Genomic DNA, 18853 nt, shown 5'->3' on the forward strand with positions numbered 1-18853 from the left:
CCGAGCGTGCAAGTCCACGCAATCTGGGAGCTAGCTGGTGCCCTCTCTTTTTTAACAAGCAGCGCCTGCAGAGCCGTCGTTTCGGCTAATTCGGGGGAGTCTCATTCCTTTTGTTCCTTTTTAATTCGGGAAGACGCATCCCTGGTATCTTGTTAGAACAGAACAATATAAAAAGCAATGAAACAGCAAAGTGGGTGGCAGATAGATCAAATGACTGTACTAATTACACATTTTCAGTGGCTTTCAGATTCTAAAAAAACTGCAGTATTGAGGTGTCATTTTCACAGTTGTGTAATGCATTGGAAAGGAGAACAGTAGAATCTATGCACTGGATTTATTCATTCATCCACCCACCCCTGCTGCTTACAACATCTGAATCAAGACCTACAGTATATGGAAGGCCCATTATGTGTTACATATTTAGATTTGTACTAAAAACAAAAGCTTATTTTTCCTGCAAGTTTGTTTACTGTTTATCACTGCTCATATCACAGCAGTTTCCTAAACAGTTTTCCTGTAGGAACAGAAAAGCCTTTCATGGTTTCTTCCTGACTCACAGCTTCTATCCTGTCATACGATGCAAATTGTAAGAAGTTACAGAGTGATGCTTTAATTAATGAGGGCATTTGCCCTGCAGCCCTACAGCAAAGAGGGTGGAGGGGAAGTTGATTGCTTAGATGCCTTTACCCTGGGAAGCCAGGGCAGGGCTGAGAGATACAGTACCAGCTCACACAATGATTGCAATCCAAGCCACACAGGTGACACCCTGACCTGCCCCTACTGTTTGCCTGTTGCAGTTCTGTGCTTGTAACTGCTATAGGTGGACGTAATAAACCTACTGCGGGAGTACTGCGAAAAGGCAGTCAAAGCAGCAGAGCTCAAAATTGAAGCTCTCCCCCCCCCTGTGTATGCCCGAACCATCAGGAGAATCCTACTGTACATTTCGCCTCGCTGTCAACAAAAAGAGCTGGACAACATTTTAATTTCGTTGGGGTGCAGCAAGCGCCAGCGCTGGAAAGACCAGCTGTCAGGCAGCTCCAAAAGAGAACTGGTGAACCGCAGTTCCCAAGGGCACGGCCATGAACACACAGCCTGCAGTGCTCAGGCGTAATGAACATGGATATGTAGTTTTGAAAGGAGACTTCTATCAGGCCATCTGTATATTTATTGTGTATAGGAGGGATGAGCAGCTCAAGTCATCAAAGGCCAATGTCTATAGATTAGACAGCTGTTATTTTAATTTGTAACATACACTTACCCAATAAACTAACATAATTAGTTCAATTAGGTAATTATATTCAGGGGCAGACCTAGTGGACTGGAACTGTCCATCTCTGTATACAGTTGTATTACAACAGAATGTCCTGCAGCATTTTAGCTCTGTTCATGCACAAAGACTGCTAATGAAACTATTACCAGATCAAATGAACACTGTAAATAGGTAATTCTAATTTTCCAACAAAGTGTTACAGTAAATCATTTGAGATACAATATTGCTATTAGTTTTGTAGTATGTATCACACTTTCAAGTTCAATTAAAGAACTGTTTGAATGAAGAATACCCATTTTGAAACATGTAGTTACCATATCACTGTGACCCCTCAACATGTATTCACAGATACTGTACTCACAGCTCTCATGTGCATTTACATTACATTCTTTCACAGAACCCTAAGGATTTAGTGATTGGACATGCTGACTCATCACCATCCTCCTTCAGACAATGAGGGGAAGCAATAAAAGTTCATTTAAATCTAGAAAAACAGGGCTCAAATTGTTACAAAGGTACAGCTAGACCTGTTTTAAAATACTGTGAACAATTGTAATCCCCATGTTACAAAAAAGGATTACTGCTCTGGAACTGTCATGAGGGGACTTGGTAACACACATACTCAAAAATCTGAAACATAATGACAACCCAAAAGACTTTTTCCTGTGTCAACAATGGAAAATGAATGAGAACTCACAAGAGGAAACTAAGGGAAAGAGCACTTAACACGGTGGACAGGAGGCAGTGTTTTACACAGAGGGTGGTGGGTGCCTGGAACAAGCTATTTGTCCACATTGTTAAAGCTGACCAGGGATTAATTAAAGGGAAATGCAACACTATTTTCATATTTCGGGGTTAGAAAGAATCAGCATTGATGAGTGCATTTCAAACTGCAATAAAAGTCAAATGTACACTGTAACATGAAAAACCTTAAAATAGATTAAATTTTCAGGTATGCGCATTGCCATGTTCTGTGATTCAGAACAAGGGAACAGAAATTCCATTCACGTATTGCAGCCCTATTGTAAACAAACAGGCTTGTGAATACTTCTCTTTTAAGCCAATAGGAATATTGCTTTCGATTTCGAGAAGGTTTTGCCAACACATACTACTTGTTAACTCTGCATGCAGATCACATTGGAACATTTCTGCAGTGAAAAGTCTGCTGCACAACCTGTACTTGTACTGCACAACATTCACTTGTACACCTTATTACCTTAGGCATTACGGTGATTAGTGAGCAGGAAGGGCCACATCTCGTCGCAATTCGTGGGAACTTGCAACATGTGAGCTTGCAACAACATGGCGTCTTATAGAACTTTCACAAAGTTCACAATTTTGTGCTTAATTTGAAATGTGTATTTTTTTCTCTAATGGCAATGAATTAATTTTGTTACCGAGATTTAATAACTAGTCTGAGGAATTGAAACTGCCGTTCCCCTTTAAGACACTGGAATGCTGGAATCAGTGCTGATCCACAAAATTCCAGCAAACAGACAATGACACAACCATTTAGGACTAATCGATCTCATCCCATCAACCACACGCTTGCCACTCGCTCCTACCTGCGATGCGGATGACGGCCCTCTCCGCAGGGTCCAGCACAGTGCCATTGCCGGACGTGGATTTGGAGCGCTTGGTCCTCTGGTGCTTGGCCAGGTTCCAGGGCAGGGTGTCCCCTGGGGTGGGCGAGCTGCTCTTCTCACTGGAGCTCTCCTCCTCCAGCGACACCTGCCTCTCCTTCCTCCCAGACATCGCCCTCTGCGCCGGGAACAACACAATAGGAGAGGTCAGGAACAGATGTGAAGGCAGCGGTGAAGAACCCGCTCTTGTTCTGGCCTGAGGTCTCCACCAGGGCTGATGAGCTGTTGTCATTTCCACATTAGTCGGTGCAAACACATGCCCCAAGCCCTAATAAAGGCACAAGGGAGGTGCACCTTCAAATCTTCAAATGGGAGAATACTTCATTTTCAACTTGAGCTCCACGGCCTTAGGAGGACCAGATATTCAGGCTAGGAGCACCCAGTACAGAAAACAACAGCCATGGATGCTGGAAACAAACCCTTTGGCTACTGTGTGTTGCTTACTTCACTGGATCCTTCATGTAACAGCTTCAATGGGATCCTTCACTGAGTTAGTAGTACACAAATGATACAGAAACAATATTTATAAGAGAAAAATATAAACAGGTTTAGCAACTTTCTGACAAACTGCCAACTAAATTGGCGACAGCCAGATGCAATCGGCACAACTTTGAGGTGAATGGGACAATAAAGAAACATCAGAGAGAGGATAGCGTTCACCCAGAAAGCAAAGGAAGATGGTATTTCGCTCAGTGTAAACTTCAGATGATTCAAAAACCTCTGCCGACTCCTTGAAACTACCACGCAACCTTTGTCTGACTTATCAGGAGCTGTCCTGAAGTACAGTTTTAGACTATGTAATTCCTCAAGCCTTTCCAACCTAATAGGTTTGTGCATGAAACTTTTCCTCAAATTGTATCTCTTCAAATTCACTAAAAACAAATCTACCTCACAGCCATATTAGTTACATTTATCTTTGGAGTGAAGGACAAGCAGGCAAGCAACTGAACTGTCTGTGCTGCTATAAACCACTTAGAAACATCTTGAAACCTTTAAAGATTAATCCATCCTTAAAATGTACAGTACAGTACATTGGCAGGTTGCTAACAGAGTAAACTGGCTGGACTCTTGGCTCCCTTGATCTGCCTCAGTGACTGATCTCCATGACAGTGCAGACATAGACCTCAGTCCTATTTCTCCGGCAACAACCTCCAGCTACAAAATGCTAAGAAGCTTCAGTAAAATTAGTTCTGGCACTAGCATTGGGCTGAACCCCACAGTAGCTTTGTGTGTGTGGTACACAGATTTCAGCCTGCCTAATTCAAGCCACTGTTTATACTCTTTTGGTTTTTCTGGAAAATCTGTTGTAAAAAACATTTGCTGTTCATGAACAGCCCAGATCTTGCCAGATCCAGTCTTTCCCCAAACTACATTTTTCCTTTCTGTATCTCAGGATATTGAGATTATTTTGCCCTGCATGATTAACTACAATTTAATAATGAATACATAAAAAATCCTGAACTTCACTTCTTGCAATGTAAATTAGTTTCCATTAAATACCATGTTTTTTGGAGTGTAGTATTGAGTCACCGACAAGCCAGCAAGCAGACTTTCCAGAAAGAACACTGCTGGTTCTGATAACTTTGACTCCCAAGGGGGACATGAGGAATGAATTAAATGCTGTGATCAGTTTTGGCTTCGGCCCAATTACAACGACACCATTTTAATTTTCCAAATAAAATTTAATTCACTACTGGCAATCTGGGATACATCAAAAACAGCATCTCACTCAGAGCAAAGCAGTGGCTATTGTACTGTACAATAAGGACACTAAACCTTTCCATTTACCTTGTAATTTAACAATTATAAAATATTTCAGAACTACATTTATATTACTATATTTTATATTAGGCTTTTTACATTCATGTATTGAATATCATGTTCATTAAAAAGCAAAGCAGATTCAATTAAATATATATATATGATAATTGATTGGTTATCCCTAGTAAAAGGCAAAGAGCCAAGCTTCTAAATTTGCATTTCTGATCTTCTAACAGCAAAACCTGAAAAGACAGTTTCTTATGAGCATCAGCAAATACAAGTACTCTCTTAATGACATCTACTGAAATCAATAAACTTCTCCAAGAGCTGCTTTAGCAACAAGGCACAAAGCAGCCAGCATTTCCCAATCACAAATGTCAAACTTTGATTGAGTTTTATCTATCCCAGACCTGCATGAGGAAACAGGGAGAAACAGGCCTCATGATCAATAGCTCTAGTAAATCCAGTCAATACAACAAAATCAATTGGAAGTGATTAGGCTTCACTCTGAGGAGGCAAGAGAGAAGCAAGTCAGTTTTCTGTAGACGCATGTGTGGAGAAAAGACAGAGGGAGGTTTGAGTTTGTATTCAAAACGACAGTTGCAAAGACAGTGGCCGTGCTGTCCGACCATTTTTGTAGCCAAGGTTTAAACTTCCTGTGCAACAGAAAAAAATGCTACAATCCTGAAATTCAAAAATGGAAGATAACGCCTATCCGTGCAAATCACAAAAGCTTGGAAAAATCTTAGGTCCCCTGCCAGACAGTGTTCCCAGCAAATATGGATTCAGTGACTGCTATTTCGTACTTTGAAATCAATAGAAAAAGAAGGCTTACCAAGGCTTACATAGAATACAACACTTCCCATGCCATCCTTCATAGCACAGGTCTGACAGGACAAGCCTTAGAGGTGGATGTTGGCTAAGCATGACAAGGCCCCAGCCACCACCCTGACCTACTATGGAATAATATCACTTCTGCCAGCTTCTGTTTTTATAGGTCTTCCATTGACTGGATTAAGCAGAGGGGATTGGTCCCCAAAGAGAGACAGGAAGAATGTAATATCTTAGGTCCCATCCACATTCCTCACTTTCCCTAAAGAGTCCATTTTCAATTGTTAAGCACTTTGCATGTTTCTTTACTTCACCAAACAAACTGAATGATTTCATGTTTCAAAGGCTATGGGTAATACTGCTAGAAAATACTAGGTGTTCTTCATTCATCAGTCACAGAATGCTCCAGACACATACTGTAGTACTAATTTATGAAACGCAACAAAATGCTTTTGCATTGTGCTTACATTTTACTGCCTGTCCAGAAACTAGAAAGGACTGTTATATGACCCGTTTAGAATTCTTACAGTACTTGTTCTTTCCAGAAAACGTATGTAATTTCTAATTTGTTAAAGCTTCTTGAACCTGCTGTTATATGACTCACTGTGATTGCAATGGAGGCTCCAGAAGTTATTGGAGGCTATATAATGATCCTGCACAGGGAGGCGCCAAGCTCAGTTATTCAGTTAACCATTACGGTTGTTACTAAAAAATGACCAGCCTACTGAAATAACAGTGCTAGTGTGAGTTACACAAAGCAGCTCTGTGAGGACACAGAGCAAATCGTTTTTGAGTTAGGGTTAAAAACGTTAGGGAATTTACAGCAGTTATTCAGTGAAACAATGTGACTTTTTCATGCAGTCTGTCACAACCTCCTGCAGCTACATACATGTTGGCAATAAACTTTATGTAGGTGCAGACATGTAGAGTTTTCGGAGTCAGAAATTACCTGTCCTGTTTGGAATTGCAAACACCAGCAACAGCCTGGAAGAGCAGAGCACAGCGTACACATTCCTCAAAAGCATATCCATCCCTAAGCAAGTGGATCTTAACCTGCAGAGCACGCAGCCAGAGGGTTCGAGACATGCTAGATTTTTTTAGAAGGTAAAGCACCGAAAACACAAATTAAGCACAGGCAGGTAATTGCGGTATAACTACTATGTTACTTCAAACCAAGGTATTTAAAGGTAACCTTTAAAAAAATCTTTTTTTTTTCTCATATTCTTCATTTTACAAGAACAGTAAAACAATGTTGTCTCTTTCATTCTATAGTTTTGATATATCTTACATTTGAAGAACTGACCTGCTTCAATGATTTTTGATAAGGGGTATAGTCTCAAACATAGTTTAAGACCCAAAGAGATGCAGGCTGCTGTAATGGTTAAGAACTACGGTCCTAAGCCTTGTGCCACATTTTTTCACTGCCACACCAGAACACACACAAAACTGGGAAAACAGCTGCAATTCATAATGTGGTGTCTCCCAGGTAATAGAGGGGCTGAGTGCGGCTTCTCCAACCTCCACCTGCCCAAACCCCAGCAGCTTCCTCCCAGCATGCCCAAGACATTTACGAACCATCAGAATTTCGCCCAGGGGACCTGTGGAGGAGGTATATGCTTTAAGCCACACCCTTGACATTCTTCCGCAAACAGCAGGCATGTGTTGGCTTAGTAAAGAAGTGAACAGTGGTGCCCTGAGTACTTGTGGTCAGTAATCCTGATATTCACCTGAAAGAGGGGGCACTTGTAGTAGAGGCTCTGAAGGAATCAGGACCTAGATCCTCAGGAGAGTCAGGACTGGAGCCCCAATTGCCCTACACAGTGTTATCAGATCTTGACACAAGACCAGAAACTGGGTGGAAGCCTCAGATTAGACATCCAAAATTGAAAACAAAATGACATGTCTCATTTATTTCTCTCTTTCCAAAGACAAACAAATAGGAAAAGCAGTGTACAATTAATAAAATCGTCAAGTGAAATGATAAAAAGCTGTCTTATTTTGTCAATAGGAGAGTGTTAGGAGCACGAGCAGGCTTCTCAGTGACGGGGGTGAATCAGCTCAGAGGGGAAGAGGGACTGGAACCAGGGGATGCACCGACACTGACCAGTGCATCTGAAAGAGTCTCACTTCAAGACGATCCTGTCTGCGGAAACACCACGGCATGTTTATAATAATCTACATCAGGAAAAGGCAGTATCACGCATGTTTTTGTCGCCATCTTAAAAATAACATAAAATAGTGAGTAACTGGCGAGGCACTGGCCTGGCACGGAGAACACAGGAAAAAACAGCACAGTCTCGGAAAAGGAGACTGAAAACAATACATAATAAAATAACAGAAACAAAGGTAATGAACGACTTGATGGTCACATAGCAACCAACTGAACTAACAAACATACAACCTACCTAGTTCTCACTCTTTAAAGGTTTTCAATCTTGTGACAACCTTCTGGAAAGATTAATGTCACCAGCTATAAGTAAAAAGTGAATATAACGTTGAGGTAGTTTGGTTATAGTAAGTACGTCAATGGCAGAAACATAACCAGTTTTACAGACATCACTCAGGTCATCAGAATGACCCCACATAAGAACCTAAAATAACTGGACGGCTGAGCCAAATCCCACACAGGTGGCATAGTGGTCAATTTCACCAGTTTTATTTCGTTCATTTAGTTATTTCACTTCAAAGAATCACCTTGTAATTTTTCGTTCCAAATGCTGTTCAACCTTTTATTTCTTCCGCAATTGCGCTGAATATTAAATTACATTACCTGTGGCCTTTAAAACTAGGCCACAGCTCCTACAGATCAGGCAAGACCTTTAAATCTCAAATATCATAGCTGAGCAAGGCCTTTCACAGATCCCAGAAGCAAGCTACAGCACCACTGCCTCATGTGCATCTATCTTAGGATCCAGGCACTACCCCCATACATGGTCTTTTTCTTAGTAAAAGAAAAGCATCAAATTCTTTCGAATTTAAACAAAAACACCACATGGCACCCAGCAGTTCTCATGTTGTCAGTGCAAGCAAATGGAATTCCATTAGCTTTAACATTTGTATCTTCCTTGCTCTACATCACATAAAAGCTTAATGCAAGCAGGGCAATATTCAGACTCAGCCCATAACTCTGTTAGTTATCCACCATCAGAGCATCCTACAGGCTATAAATCGCCACATGTATTGTACGTGATGATGTCTTCCTACATCAGAGACACTAAATGCCGAACAGACTAAGCAAAGTTTCAGGTACAGACGTAATCAGGTCAGCAATTCCCAGCAAGGCACCAGGTCTTGAAACTCCTCATTGCAGCCCCACTGTGGCTGACTGCAGAAGGGAAATACAGGACTTGCATGAGTTGCAAGAGCGAGAGAACAGATATTCCTGAATCAAATAAAGGCAACAGTACATTTGTGTTGGACCTGAAAAGAACTATTCAAATTGTATTCCAATTCATATTTGATACACATCCCTACTGACAATTCTTACTCATTATATTCCTACTACCACCACAATTCTTCCTAAAAGAACCTTCTTAGCCTCCTCCTTTCTCAAGTCATTAACACTTTTTGTATTGTAAGCATGTTTTACTTAAAATAAAAAGAAAGATAAATCATAGTTGACAAGTATGCTATCTGGGTATTATAAGTGTTTAGCAGCTTGTTATGGAGAACACACAAAAACACAGGCCTCATTCATTTTTAATATCTTCTCAAAATGTGGAACACCCAGGCTTTCCTGAGTTTAAATAGAATTGAATGGCAAAGACTAGTGCTGCTGAAGTCACAGTCCATGTTAAATACATTCAAAAACAAGTCAAAATATTGCTTTCTTTTTCCTTATTCTTTGCTGTTTGCAGGGACATAATAAACATTGTGTAGCAGTTTTCCTTCTTATATATAGTGCCTCCAAAGTTATGCGTTTAATATGGCTGAGTGTGTTTTAAGGTTTACTTTAGAACTTTAAAAACACATCAATAACAATAATATAGGAGGTTGGTTTAGCAATGTGGTAGTAACTAGTAACTTTGTAAAATGCAACTTTGCATGTGGCAGCAGAGTTTTATACCCTAAATACCCTAAAACACAGTTATAATAGTTTTACTTTATGGTATTTCCCTGTGATTTAAGCCATACAGTGAATCTGACTCCCTAATTCTCATCAGAAGTGTTCTCAACTCTGATTCTTTTTCAGAGATACTCATCAGTCTCTGATTAATCTTGAAATGAAAAGGTCATAATGAATAGGAAATGAATAAAGCCTTCAATGTGCAAACATTATAAGCTATAATTCAGTGATGAGCTCACTGCAGCCATATAACAAAATTTTCCCAGTGACCAGAGGCTAATTCTAGTTCTCTTATTGAAGGGTGCTAGTGAATTGTTATTATCTGCTAAAGACTCAAGACACCACGTTCACTTGGCCTAAAAATCAGAAGATGACAACTGCCATCTTAGACACAACTAAAAGGAACTCATTATGGCAACAAAAGCAGTATTCAACTGGAAAACTGACACATGTGAAATAACTTTTGAACTCAAAATAATGAAAAAACTCAGAAATATTCTAAGCGCTTTGAAAAAACACTTTTAAAGGAGTTATAGAAAGTGAAATTTATTATTCTAAAAATATTGTTAAAGAAATGCACTTGCTTGCCTTATCTATGGACCCAACAGACCAGCTTGTCTTGCTGAATGATTATCCTTCTGGGAGAAATTGGATGAAACTCTTTCCATTATTTCAACACATTCTAATTGTCTTCACCTATGCTAACTGAAAATGAATTGTCATTTTTTTAAGAATACAAAAATATTGCACTATTTAAAAAAAGATTCCTTTGGTTTGGAAGCATTATCACATATATACAGTATAGTCTGTTAAATCTGAAAAAGATTTAAAAACTTCTCAAAAGCTTTTTTTTGACACAATAAATAAACTTAACAATTACTTTTCTACTTCATCGTGCACAGACTTAATTTACTATTACTGATATCAGTGTGAATTAGGGCAGTTTTCACTGAAAAGTTCAATAAAGTAGGCATGCCTTTTAGTTTTCATAAAAATAGCATCACCAACATTACTAAATCTTTTAATTGAATTAATAATTAACTTGTGTTTTATATCCTTTTTTTAACTTTGAGCAATTGTTAGTATAACACATATATATATATAAAGATACTAAATTAAATAATGGAACAACAACTAACAAAGCAAGCAATATAATAAAAAGAATTGATTAAATGAAAAGGCTGAGATCAGAGCAGTCTCTGAAGCTGATGGATTCATTACCATTGTACAAACCGCTGGTAGTACAGCTTCGTAATAGACTTTAAACCTTTTCAATACACACTGGTGGCTGGTTTCACATTCGCAGCAATGGAGTGCTGCTCTTTCAGCTCTGCAGTGACTCACTTTTAACACGGACAAATGCATCTGTCAAGCTCAATCGCATGGAAGAATTTAATTGTTTATGTCCCCCTGCAGTTGCACAAAATATCATGTACAAAGGAATAAACCTTTTAGTTCTGAAAGCTTTCCAATAAGTTTGTACGTTTCACAGATTTTGGATATTGTCCTTCAGATTTTAATTAATTTTTAAAATGCTCTGCATGTAGTCTCGAACTCTGCTGGCAAATCTGAAGGATAGTGCCCCCCTCCAGTCACTATACTGAGGCGATGGCGGGCATAATCACAAAATCAGTAATATAGTACATTCGTATAGCGAAGACAGAATGGGCATCTGTTCTGCTACAGCCAGGGTTGTCACCCATTTGTGATCTGACACAAATTAAGGATGGAATTCCAGAATGCTGTGGTTTTAGTTCCCATTATAGATTTTTTTTTCCAGTTTTGTTTATTAAATATTACAGAGCAGTCACAGCAGAGACATTAATGTTTACACTTTTTAAGAGATTAACAATGAACTTAAGAAAAATAAATGAAAAATGAAATTAAGGGAAAAAAGAGAATGAAAAAGACATTATATTATAGATATTTTAAAGTCTCGTTTCTAAAATTGTTTTACTGCATTATTTGCCAGTTGTTTTATTGGTAACAGGTCTTGGAGTGTAAGATATTAAGGTGACTTGCAAGCAGTTCGAACCCCCCACTACAAGGGCTGGCCTTTGAGTGTAGTGGGTTCGTTCACCTTGTGTCCTAGTATTGCAGGTCAGAGTACCTTTCTAGTACCTGGGATACAGTGTTTATGGATCTAGGATCTGGGATGCACACCTAAGAACACCTAACCATCACTCGGCAGACATGTGACAGGTAAATAACTTACACCAAAAGGCCAGGTACATATATGACACAGGGACAGTCGTGTTATTGTAAGAGTCACATCATGCACGTTGAGACCTTTTACATCTATGTGTTTTTTGAGGTGGTTGCGTCTCTTGGGTTTATGAAAACATACAAACAGTGGTTGGGATGAACAGAAACGGTTAAGCGGATGCCAGTCTAGATCAGTATTCTTGGTCCTGAAGGTCAGTTTGTTTTCAGGTTTTCCTGATCTCTATAAAGGGGAACTGCAGTCCCAATTTCTCAGACCAGTTATTAATTAAATCTCGATAACAAAATAAATTATTTGGCATTATAGAAATATTTCACAAATTTCAAACTGAGCACAAAAATGTGAACTTTGTGAAAGTCCTGCAAGTCGCCATGTTGTCGCAAACTCGCATTCGAGTTCCTCCAAATTGCAACATGATGCTGCCCTTCCTGCTCACTAGTTTCTGAAATGACTAATGTAACGTGATGAATGAGCAAATAAGTACAGGTTGTGCAGCAGACATTTCACAGCAAAAATGCTATATTCTACATGCAAAGTTAACAATTTGTATTTATCGGCAAAACCATCTTAAAATTCGAAAGCAATATTTCTATTGGATTAAAAGAGACATATTTATTGCAAGCCTGCTTGTTTACAATGTTGTAGTGCTCCTTTACCTCACTGGACATTTTGGTTTGTTTTGTTTTGAAACACAGAACATAACGCTGGGCATACCTGGAAATGTTTATTTTGTGACGTAAATTGGATGTTTTTCAAGTTGCTGTGTGCATTTTTGTTTATAATGCAGTTTGAAATGCACACATCAATGCTGGTTCTTTCTAACCCCGAAATATAAAAATAGCATTGCAGTTCCCCTTTACAACTCCACCACTTGGAGTACCGTGAAAAGTCACTTCATTTTGGTCCAATCCATGAATGGATTTTATTCATTAAGAATTGATGAGGACTTGGCTCATTAAGAATTGATTCGCAATTGAATCTGGGCAACCACACACAGGAACTGACCCTTCATGGCCACAACTAGACATCCCTCAATCCAAGCCTAAATTAGAATTTTATTTTGGTAGAGTCAACACAAACATTAAGCACACAAAATCGAACTTTTTTTAAATTTACCATCCTCTCACAAGTCATTTTTATATAAAAGTGTAGGATGAAGGGGAAATATTTCCTTGGCATACCAGAATAATTTCACAGGTCATTTAAGACTGACATGAATTATAAATGATTGTTTGATTAAGCACTGAACGTGACGTGACGTATATATGGAAGGCTTCTTCATGGAAGATTGGAAATCAGAACTGTGCTGTGCACAGCTCAGAAATCAGACTATCACACACATTAATCCAAGAAAACAGTAGTCAGAAATGGTAAGGATTTTATTATCTTTATAACATCTGAATGGTAGAAAACTCATCTCAGTTTTATACACTTAGGACAACTGCTGTCATGACAACATGTTGTAAAGTTGTAAAAAAACAGCAGAGGAGATAACAAATTAGTCCGTTTCAAATTACATCGCCTCTGCCTGTGAAACAGCCTTGACAATTCTGAACTAAGACATTTTTGCATTTTAAATTCTAATCAAAATTATTTACTCTTGAGCTTCATATACTTATTGATTATAAAGATTTATTTTTATTTATTTTATGGAGTTTTCTGGGACGAAGCTGACACACTGCTGCAATTACCCATTCCAAAATAATTTACTATTTTCATCAAAAACAGTTATGCATTTCATTTTCGCTATATAAAGACAAGAACTTTTACATGTTTAAAAACCCTGTCCTCTTACACCAGGTACATTATTTCCTTATATTTTGATTCCTACAAAGAGCTGGGTAATTCATATGCATCTTTCCTGTTCTCCAGTTTTTGCTATTAGTGATATTTCTCCCATGCAACATCATCCTATCCTCCCCACAGGGAACTCCCTTCATTTGATCTCAAATCCTCCATTTTTTGTTTACAAGGATCACAGCGTATTACAAACGTGTACCATTGCACTCCTGTAGAGATTACAGCAACTCCAGAGTCAGAGCCACATAGCACCACTCTCCACATAGGAGAGAATTCCACTATTCCAAAGGGCTGAGCCTCCCATTGGTGGATGACATTACCTGCATCAAGTACCAAAGAAGTTACATTGCCCTGTTTCTATAGCAACTGTAGCAACTTCAGTGAATGACAGGCTTCAGCCCTGTCACCAGTTACGAGTTATAAGTAGAGGTGTTTCCCCAACAGGGTTCAATCAAAGCCCTCCACAGGCACATCCAGCTTCACAGTCATGTAGTATGACTTCCCTGACAGTGAAGATTTCCACCACACTGAAAGGTCTGACCTCCTGTTGTAGGAGATTCAACATTATCCAGGTTCAGGGCAAGACATCACCTTCTGTAAATGAGCTAAGCTATACTAGCGGGATGAATGAGTTTGCTTTGTAGTTTTTCCATCAGCAAAAGGACAGTAAAGGATGAAGTAAAACATTACTGGGATAATGTGAAACAGATAGCTGATCCTAAGGAAAAGACTGATTTAATGAATGTTTTACTGTCACTGTATATTATATTTAGATTCTCATATAATATAGTTTCTCATGAAGGTTTAATACTCAGATTACAGGCAGTATGCATTCATGGCATTTTCATGTTTAGATTTATTATCACAAACTCCAAGAGGTGACGAAATAAAGGTTAACTGGCATCATTTTTAGCTTATTAATTCACACTTTGTTAAATCTGTTTTCCCTCGTACATGTACCTAAGTGTGACCGTCGCGGTCCCGCACGGGCTCGTGCCCTCGCCATTCCACTCCGCAACACCTGGGTGAGAACCCGGGTCTCCGGTGTAATGCAACAGGGAACCAGCCGAGTGAGCTAAAGGAGACCTCCCCCAGCCCAGGCGGCTGAGGTCCCCGCTATGCGCAGGGAGGGCGATGACGTCACCGTGTCCGAACGAGCTCCGCTCATCAAGCCGCGAGCTTCTCACCCTGTATTCCCTCTCCGGGGTGCACAGTTAAAGCAAAGGGTTATTGGGAATGTGAAACATCTGCTTAGACCACCTACAAGCCTACACAGAGATTATGTTGCACGAGTCACAGACGCTTGCTCACCTAAAAATACTGCTGCTGGGCAGGACTCATCTTCAAATTCCAGAAGAATCATCTTAGCAAAGTCCCCCAAGCTGCTCAAAGCATTTAACATCTAAACAGATCCCTTATAGCAACATTACCCCGTCCACAAAAACGCATTCTTTCGTTTTTTATTTCAGAAATTTGGAATTAAGCTCCCCCAGTATGAGACTTGAGGAGGAGGTCCTCCAACATGCCCCCCTGACAGAGCTCAGCATGTGTCTGCTGACATCACTGCAGGCCTGCCAGGCATTGAGCACATCTCGGGGGGCCAGGAGTGCACCGAGAGCCCTGAGGACTGATGAACTCTCAGCCTGCATCCGTGGCACACTGCCTGGAGAATCCCAGTCACGGGCACCAGCTAGCAGTAGACACAGGCTGCCCCATGGAGCTCAACCTGCCCTCTTACCCCACCTCTGAGCTGGACCACTCAGGAGACAATTTTATGGTTCAGGTTTGTTCTGTTTCCCTTAGATCTGAAACTGGATTACATTCAATTCAGCTTTACATGACAACTGGAGACATGTACAACTATCTGCAATATAAAATCACACTCCACTGCTCATTCTATAAGTCAGCAAATTTTGCACACACTACAGAAATGTTGAAAAACCTATTTGTAAAATCAACTATTTCACCTGAGAATCAAGGCGGAACAGATCTTCCAGAATACACCACTCAATGCCTAATCTTGCATTAATCCTGGCCAGAACTGACTGTGTGTACTATATGAGACGCTCTTAGCGCACAGCACTGGTGAGTACAGGATCTGGAGCTGGTCGACCTTTAATTCATGCAGAGTAGAATGAGCCCAACCCAATGACATGACCTCAAATACTCCAAAAAGAGAGAGAGAGCTGTGCTGTACTGCAGCAGAGATATCAACATTTATGAAATAACACAAGCAGCGGGAAAATCGTATACTTCCTTTGGTTTAAAAAGATAAATGTGAGTTCTCTTTCTTTCTGAATACCTTTACTTTACTGTGACCCATAGAGAAAGCAATATTCATTGTCATAAAATGGGTGCTGTAGAGTTTGGGTAATTTCTACTGTCATAGTAATGCTTTAGAAAAACACAAAACACAAAATACCATATTGTTTCAACAATGAAAGGTCAGAAAGCCAAAGCAAAGTATATACTGTACGCAACGCTCAAGCCACTCTGCCTGATGCAACGTGAACCAGTAGATTATGCCCAGGTGACAAACCCCTCCAGCCAGGAGAGAGTCAGAACAATAATCAGCCAGCATTGTGAGCCCAGTACAGCAACTGTGCAAACATAGGCCAGGCTAACAATACTTAAAGGAGCAGTTAGGTCAACTGTCAAAAACAAAATAGCATTCCTGTGTTTCCTTGGAGACAGATTGCTCAGCCGAAGTCTCTCCCAGTGCTCTCAGGGATCAGAATGGTGAACCTCAGCAACACCTCAGGTAAAAGCAGCTGTTGCTCAGTCCAGTACTGTATAAAAATGATGCTGTTCACTTACTTCAGTATGACAGACACACCACAAAAGTTGCTGTATAGTGTAGCCTTCAGGAAAGGCAATCCAGAATTCAAAGTGTGACGACACAAGAGTAAGCCTGTTTTCTTGAAAGACCCGCCTGACCCTAAAAGACTGGCATGGACTGATTACCTGAGTACCTGCTGAACAAAACAAAGTATGTGCCAATCGTCCCTATGGGTAGCATCCAAAAGGTTGTAGGAGGACGCTGCCCACATTATCCACATCTTCCAAGAGTATCCCCTCCTTAAAAAGATCCCGGTCTGCTAATGGCACAGACTCTGTACACCTACATGTTGTTGATGGAAAACTGAAACATTTTGCTGAAGCAAAGCCGACTCCACCTTCCACAGTGCTGGTGAGTGCAGCAGCTCCGCACTCTTAAATGTGCACTCCAAAGTAATGGCTATGAATGAAAGCATTCCTGAAATGTTCTGATGCCAGTGCAAGATGCCAGTGCCAGAAGGGCAGAATATTAGTTAAAGTCTGCTTGGATAACCCTTCCCTCATATTTCTACATTTCTTAGAAATGTTCTGTTAAGTCACTGGATGAGGCTTTAGTGACAATAAAGATCACACACTGTAGAACTTTGGGAACTAAATTGGACACGTTCAACATCTATCGTGCAAGAGTCCTGCGTCAACATTTGGTTTTTGAAATGAGAGTTACTTTGTCTCAAAGTTTTCTTATACCTACAGTAGCACTTGGTATTACTATGCGTTATCAAGAAATGTTAAATGCATCTGACACTTTTAAGTCCTTCAGCCTTGTCACACTACAAAGTGTTCACAGAAGTCCCGAGTTCGTTTTCGACACCAGTCTTCGTGGTTCGTAATGTGTGCCTTGCAAGTTTTCGATAACTATAAAAATACTGATTAATTTAAATACCTAAGTTGCGAACGTTTCACTTGAATGAAAACAGAACGTGCCCTTTTAAAATCAGTGTTTCACAGATAAACTCAGCGATAGCGTTATCTAGTAATGTGTTTGCATGCAGCAGCTGATGTTCTTAAACTAGTCAATTTCTCTCTGACATGCTTCATCAGAATTGTTCGTCTATGAGCACTGGTTAAATTATTGTCAAGCACTTTTGTCACGGAACCAACATCTTTTTTTTTTCCTCTCGGTCTTTCTGGATTCCAGAGCGACCACACACAGGGATGCGCGTCCAAAAAAATTACATAACTGAGCAGAACATTATTCTATTTCAAAATCCACCTATTCATGGAAGCTTGCGAGGAGAAAACAGCATCTCTCTTTAGAAATCGCATTGCCGTATGCACCTGATCTTTGACAGGTCATGTACAGTATAAATCACGGGATGTCCCCTAGCACGATGATGACAATGACAACCAAGGTGCAGAAAAAATACGCTTTCCTTTGTGGCACCAGCTGGTCGTTTCTCACCTTTTCATTCAGAAACGTGATGTCTTTCGAAACACACACATTCCTATAACTGTGAGCCCTTAGAGCTCCTGACTGGATGCAGTGTCCACACGGAATTGAAACCTTAGCATAAATCACCTAAAGGAGACCGAAGAAAAATCAATGACAGAAAAATGTCTTGCCTTGTCGAAATCCTGCCTTGCAGCTCTTCTCGATCCTGTCAGAACACCATGGATGCCTTCTGTCCGATCGTCTGAATATCGCGTGCTGTTTCAGCCAAACCGATCAACTTGGTGAGGCTGTACGAGCCAGAAAGCCTGCAGATGCGTCCGGGGTTGGTAATGTTTAAATAGCCACTCCTATTCTGGAGGCAGGCTCGGAAAAAAGCTACCGAATTGCAGAAGCTGCAGTCTTAGCCGCTGGTTTTCTGTCTTTATTTTTTTTTTGGCCAACTCTCTGCCCAGCCTCGAAACAACCCCCTGCAATGAATTATTAACGGAGAGCAAAATTAAAATACCTGCGAGGCTTCATTCCGAAGCGCAGACTGGGCAGTTTGGAAATATATCTGTTCTCGACTGACGCGCTCCAGTCATCGCACACCAGCTACATTCGCAGCCTTTTTTACTGCCGTGGACTGAGCGCCCATTGCAATGCGGCGAATTTAACCTTTTACGTACCGGAGAATATTGCATGGATTTGTTTTCTTAATTTAATTGTTTTTTGTAGTCTTTTTGAATTGCTGATGAAACGTATCCTGGCGTTATCGAACAGATTGAACTAGAAGCAGGTCTGAAAACAAATCTCGTTGTGTTAATTTTTTTTAGTGAAACGTCCGGCTCATAAAATGAACTCCGACCTCAAACGGTTGATCAATATGTAAAATAAACACCTAAGAATATATGGATGAGTTTTGACCTTGTTAGTGGTCTAAATAAGACTTTAGTAGTTCAGGTGGGTAGCTGCGTCAGCATGCGTAGGCTGCAAAGGAACAATAGGTGTATTCCATGGTGAAAAAAAGAAGAGAACACAACGTTTCGGC

The 18853-nt window shown here is 40.2% G+C and overlaps 1 protein-coding gene across 1 annotated transcript in view; it reads right to left on the minus strand.

Annotated features, from left to right (window-relative positions):
- Positions 1-18603, minus strand: part of LOC148651157 (uncharacterized) — a 111163-nt gene extending 92560 nt beyond the window's left edge. The window contains exons 1-2 of the mRNA XM_088601110.1: positions 17997-18603; positions 2836-3031 (exon numbers count right to left, since the gene is read on the minus strand). Coding sequence (XP_088457236.1) covers positions 2836-3025 — 190 coding nt within the window. The 5' untranslated portion in view covers positions 3026-3031; positions 17997-18603. The remainder of the gene's footprint in view (positions 1-2835; positions 3032-17996) is intronic.
- Between the last annotated feature and the right edge of the window lie 250 nt (positions 18604-18853).

Source organism: Lepisosteus platostomus, chromosome 12 (assembly GCF_059453375.1).
Source record: "Lepisosteus platostomus isolate fLepPlt1 chromosome 12, fLepPlt1.hap1, whole genome shotgun sequence".
Lineage (NCBI taxonomy): Eukaryota > Metazoa > Chordata > Actinopteri > Semionotiformes > Lepisosteidae > Lepisosteus > Lepisosteus platostomus.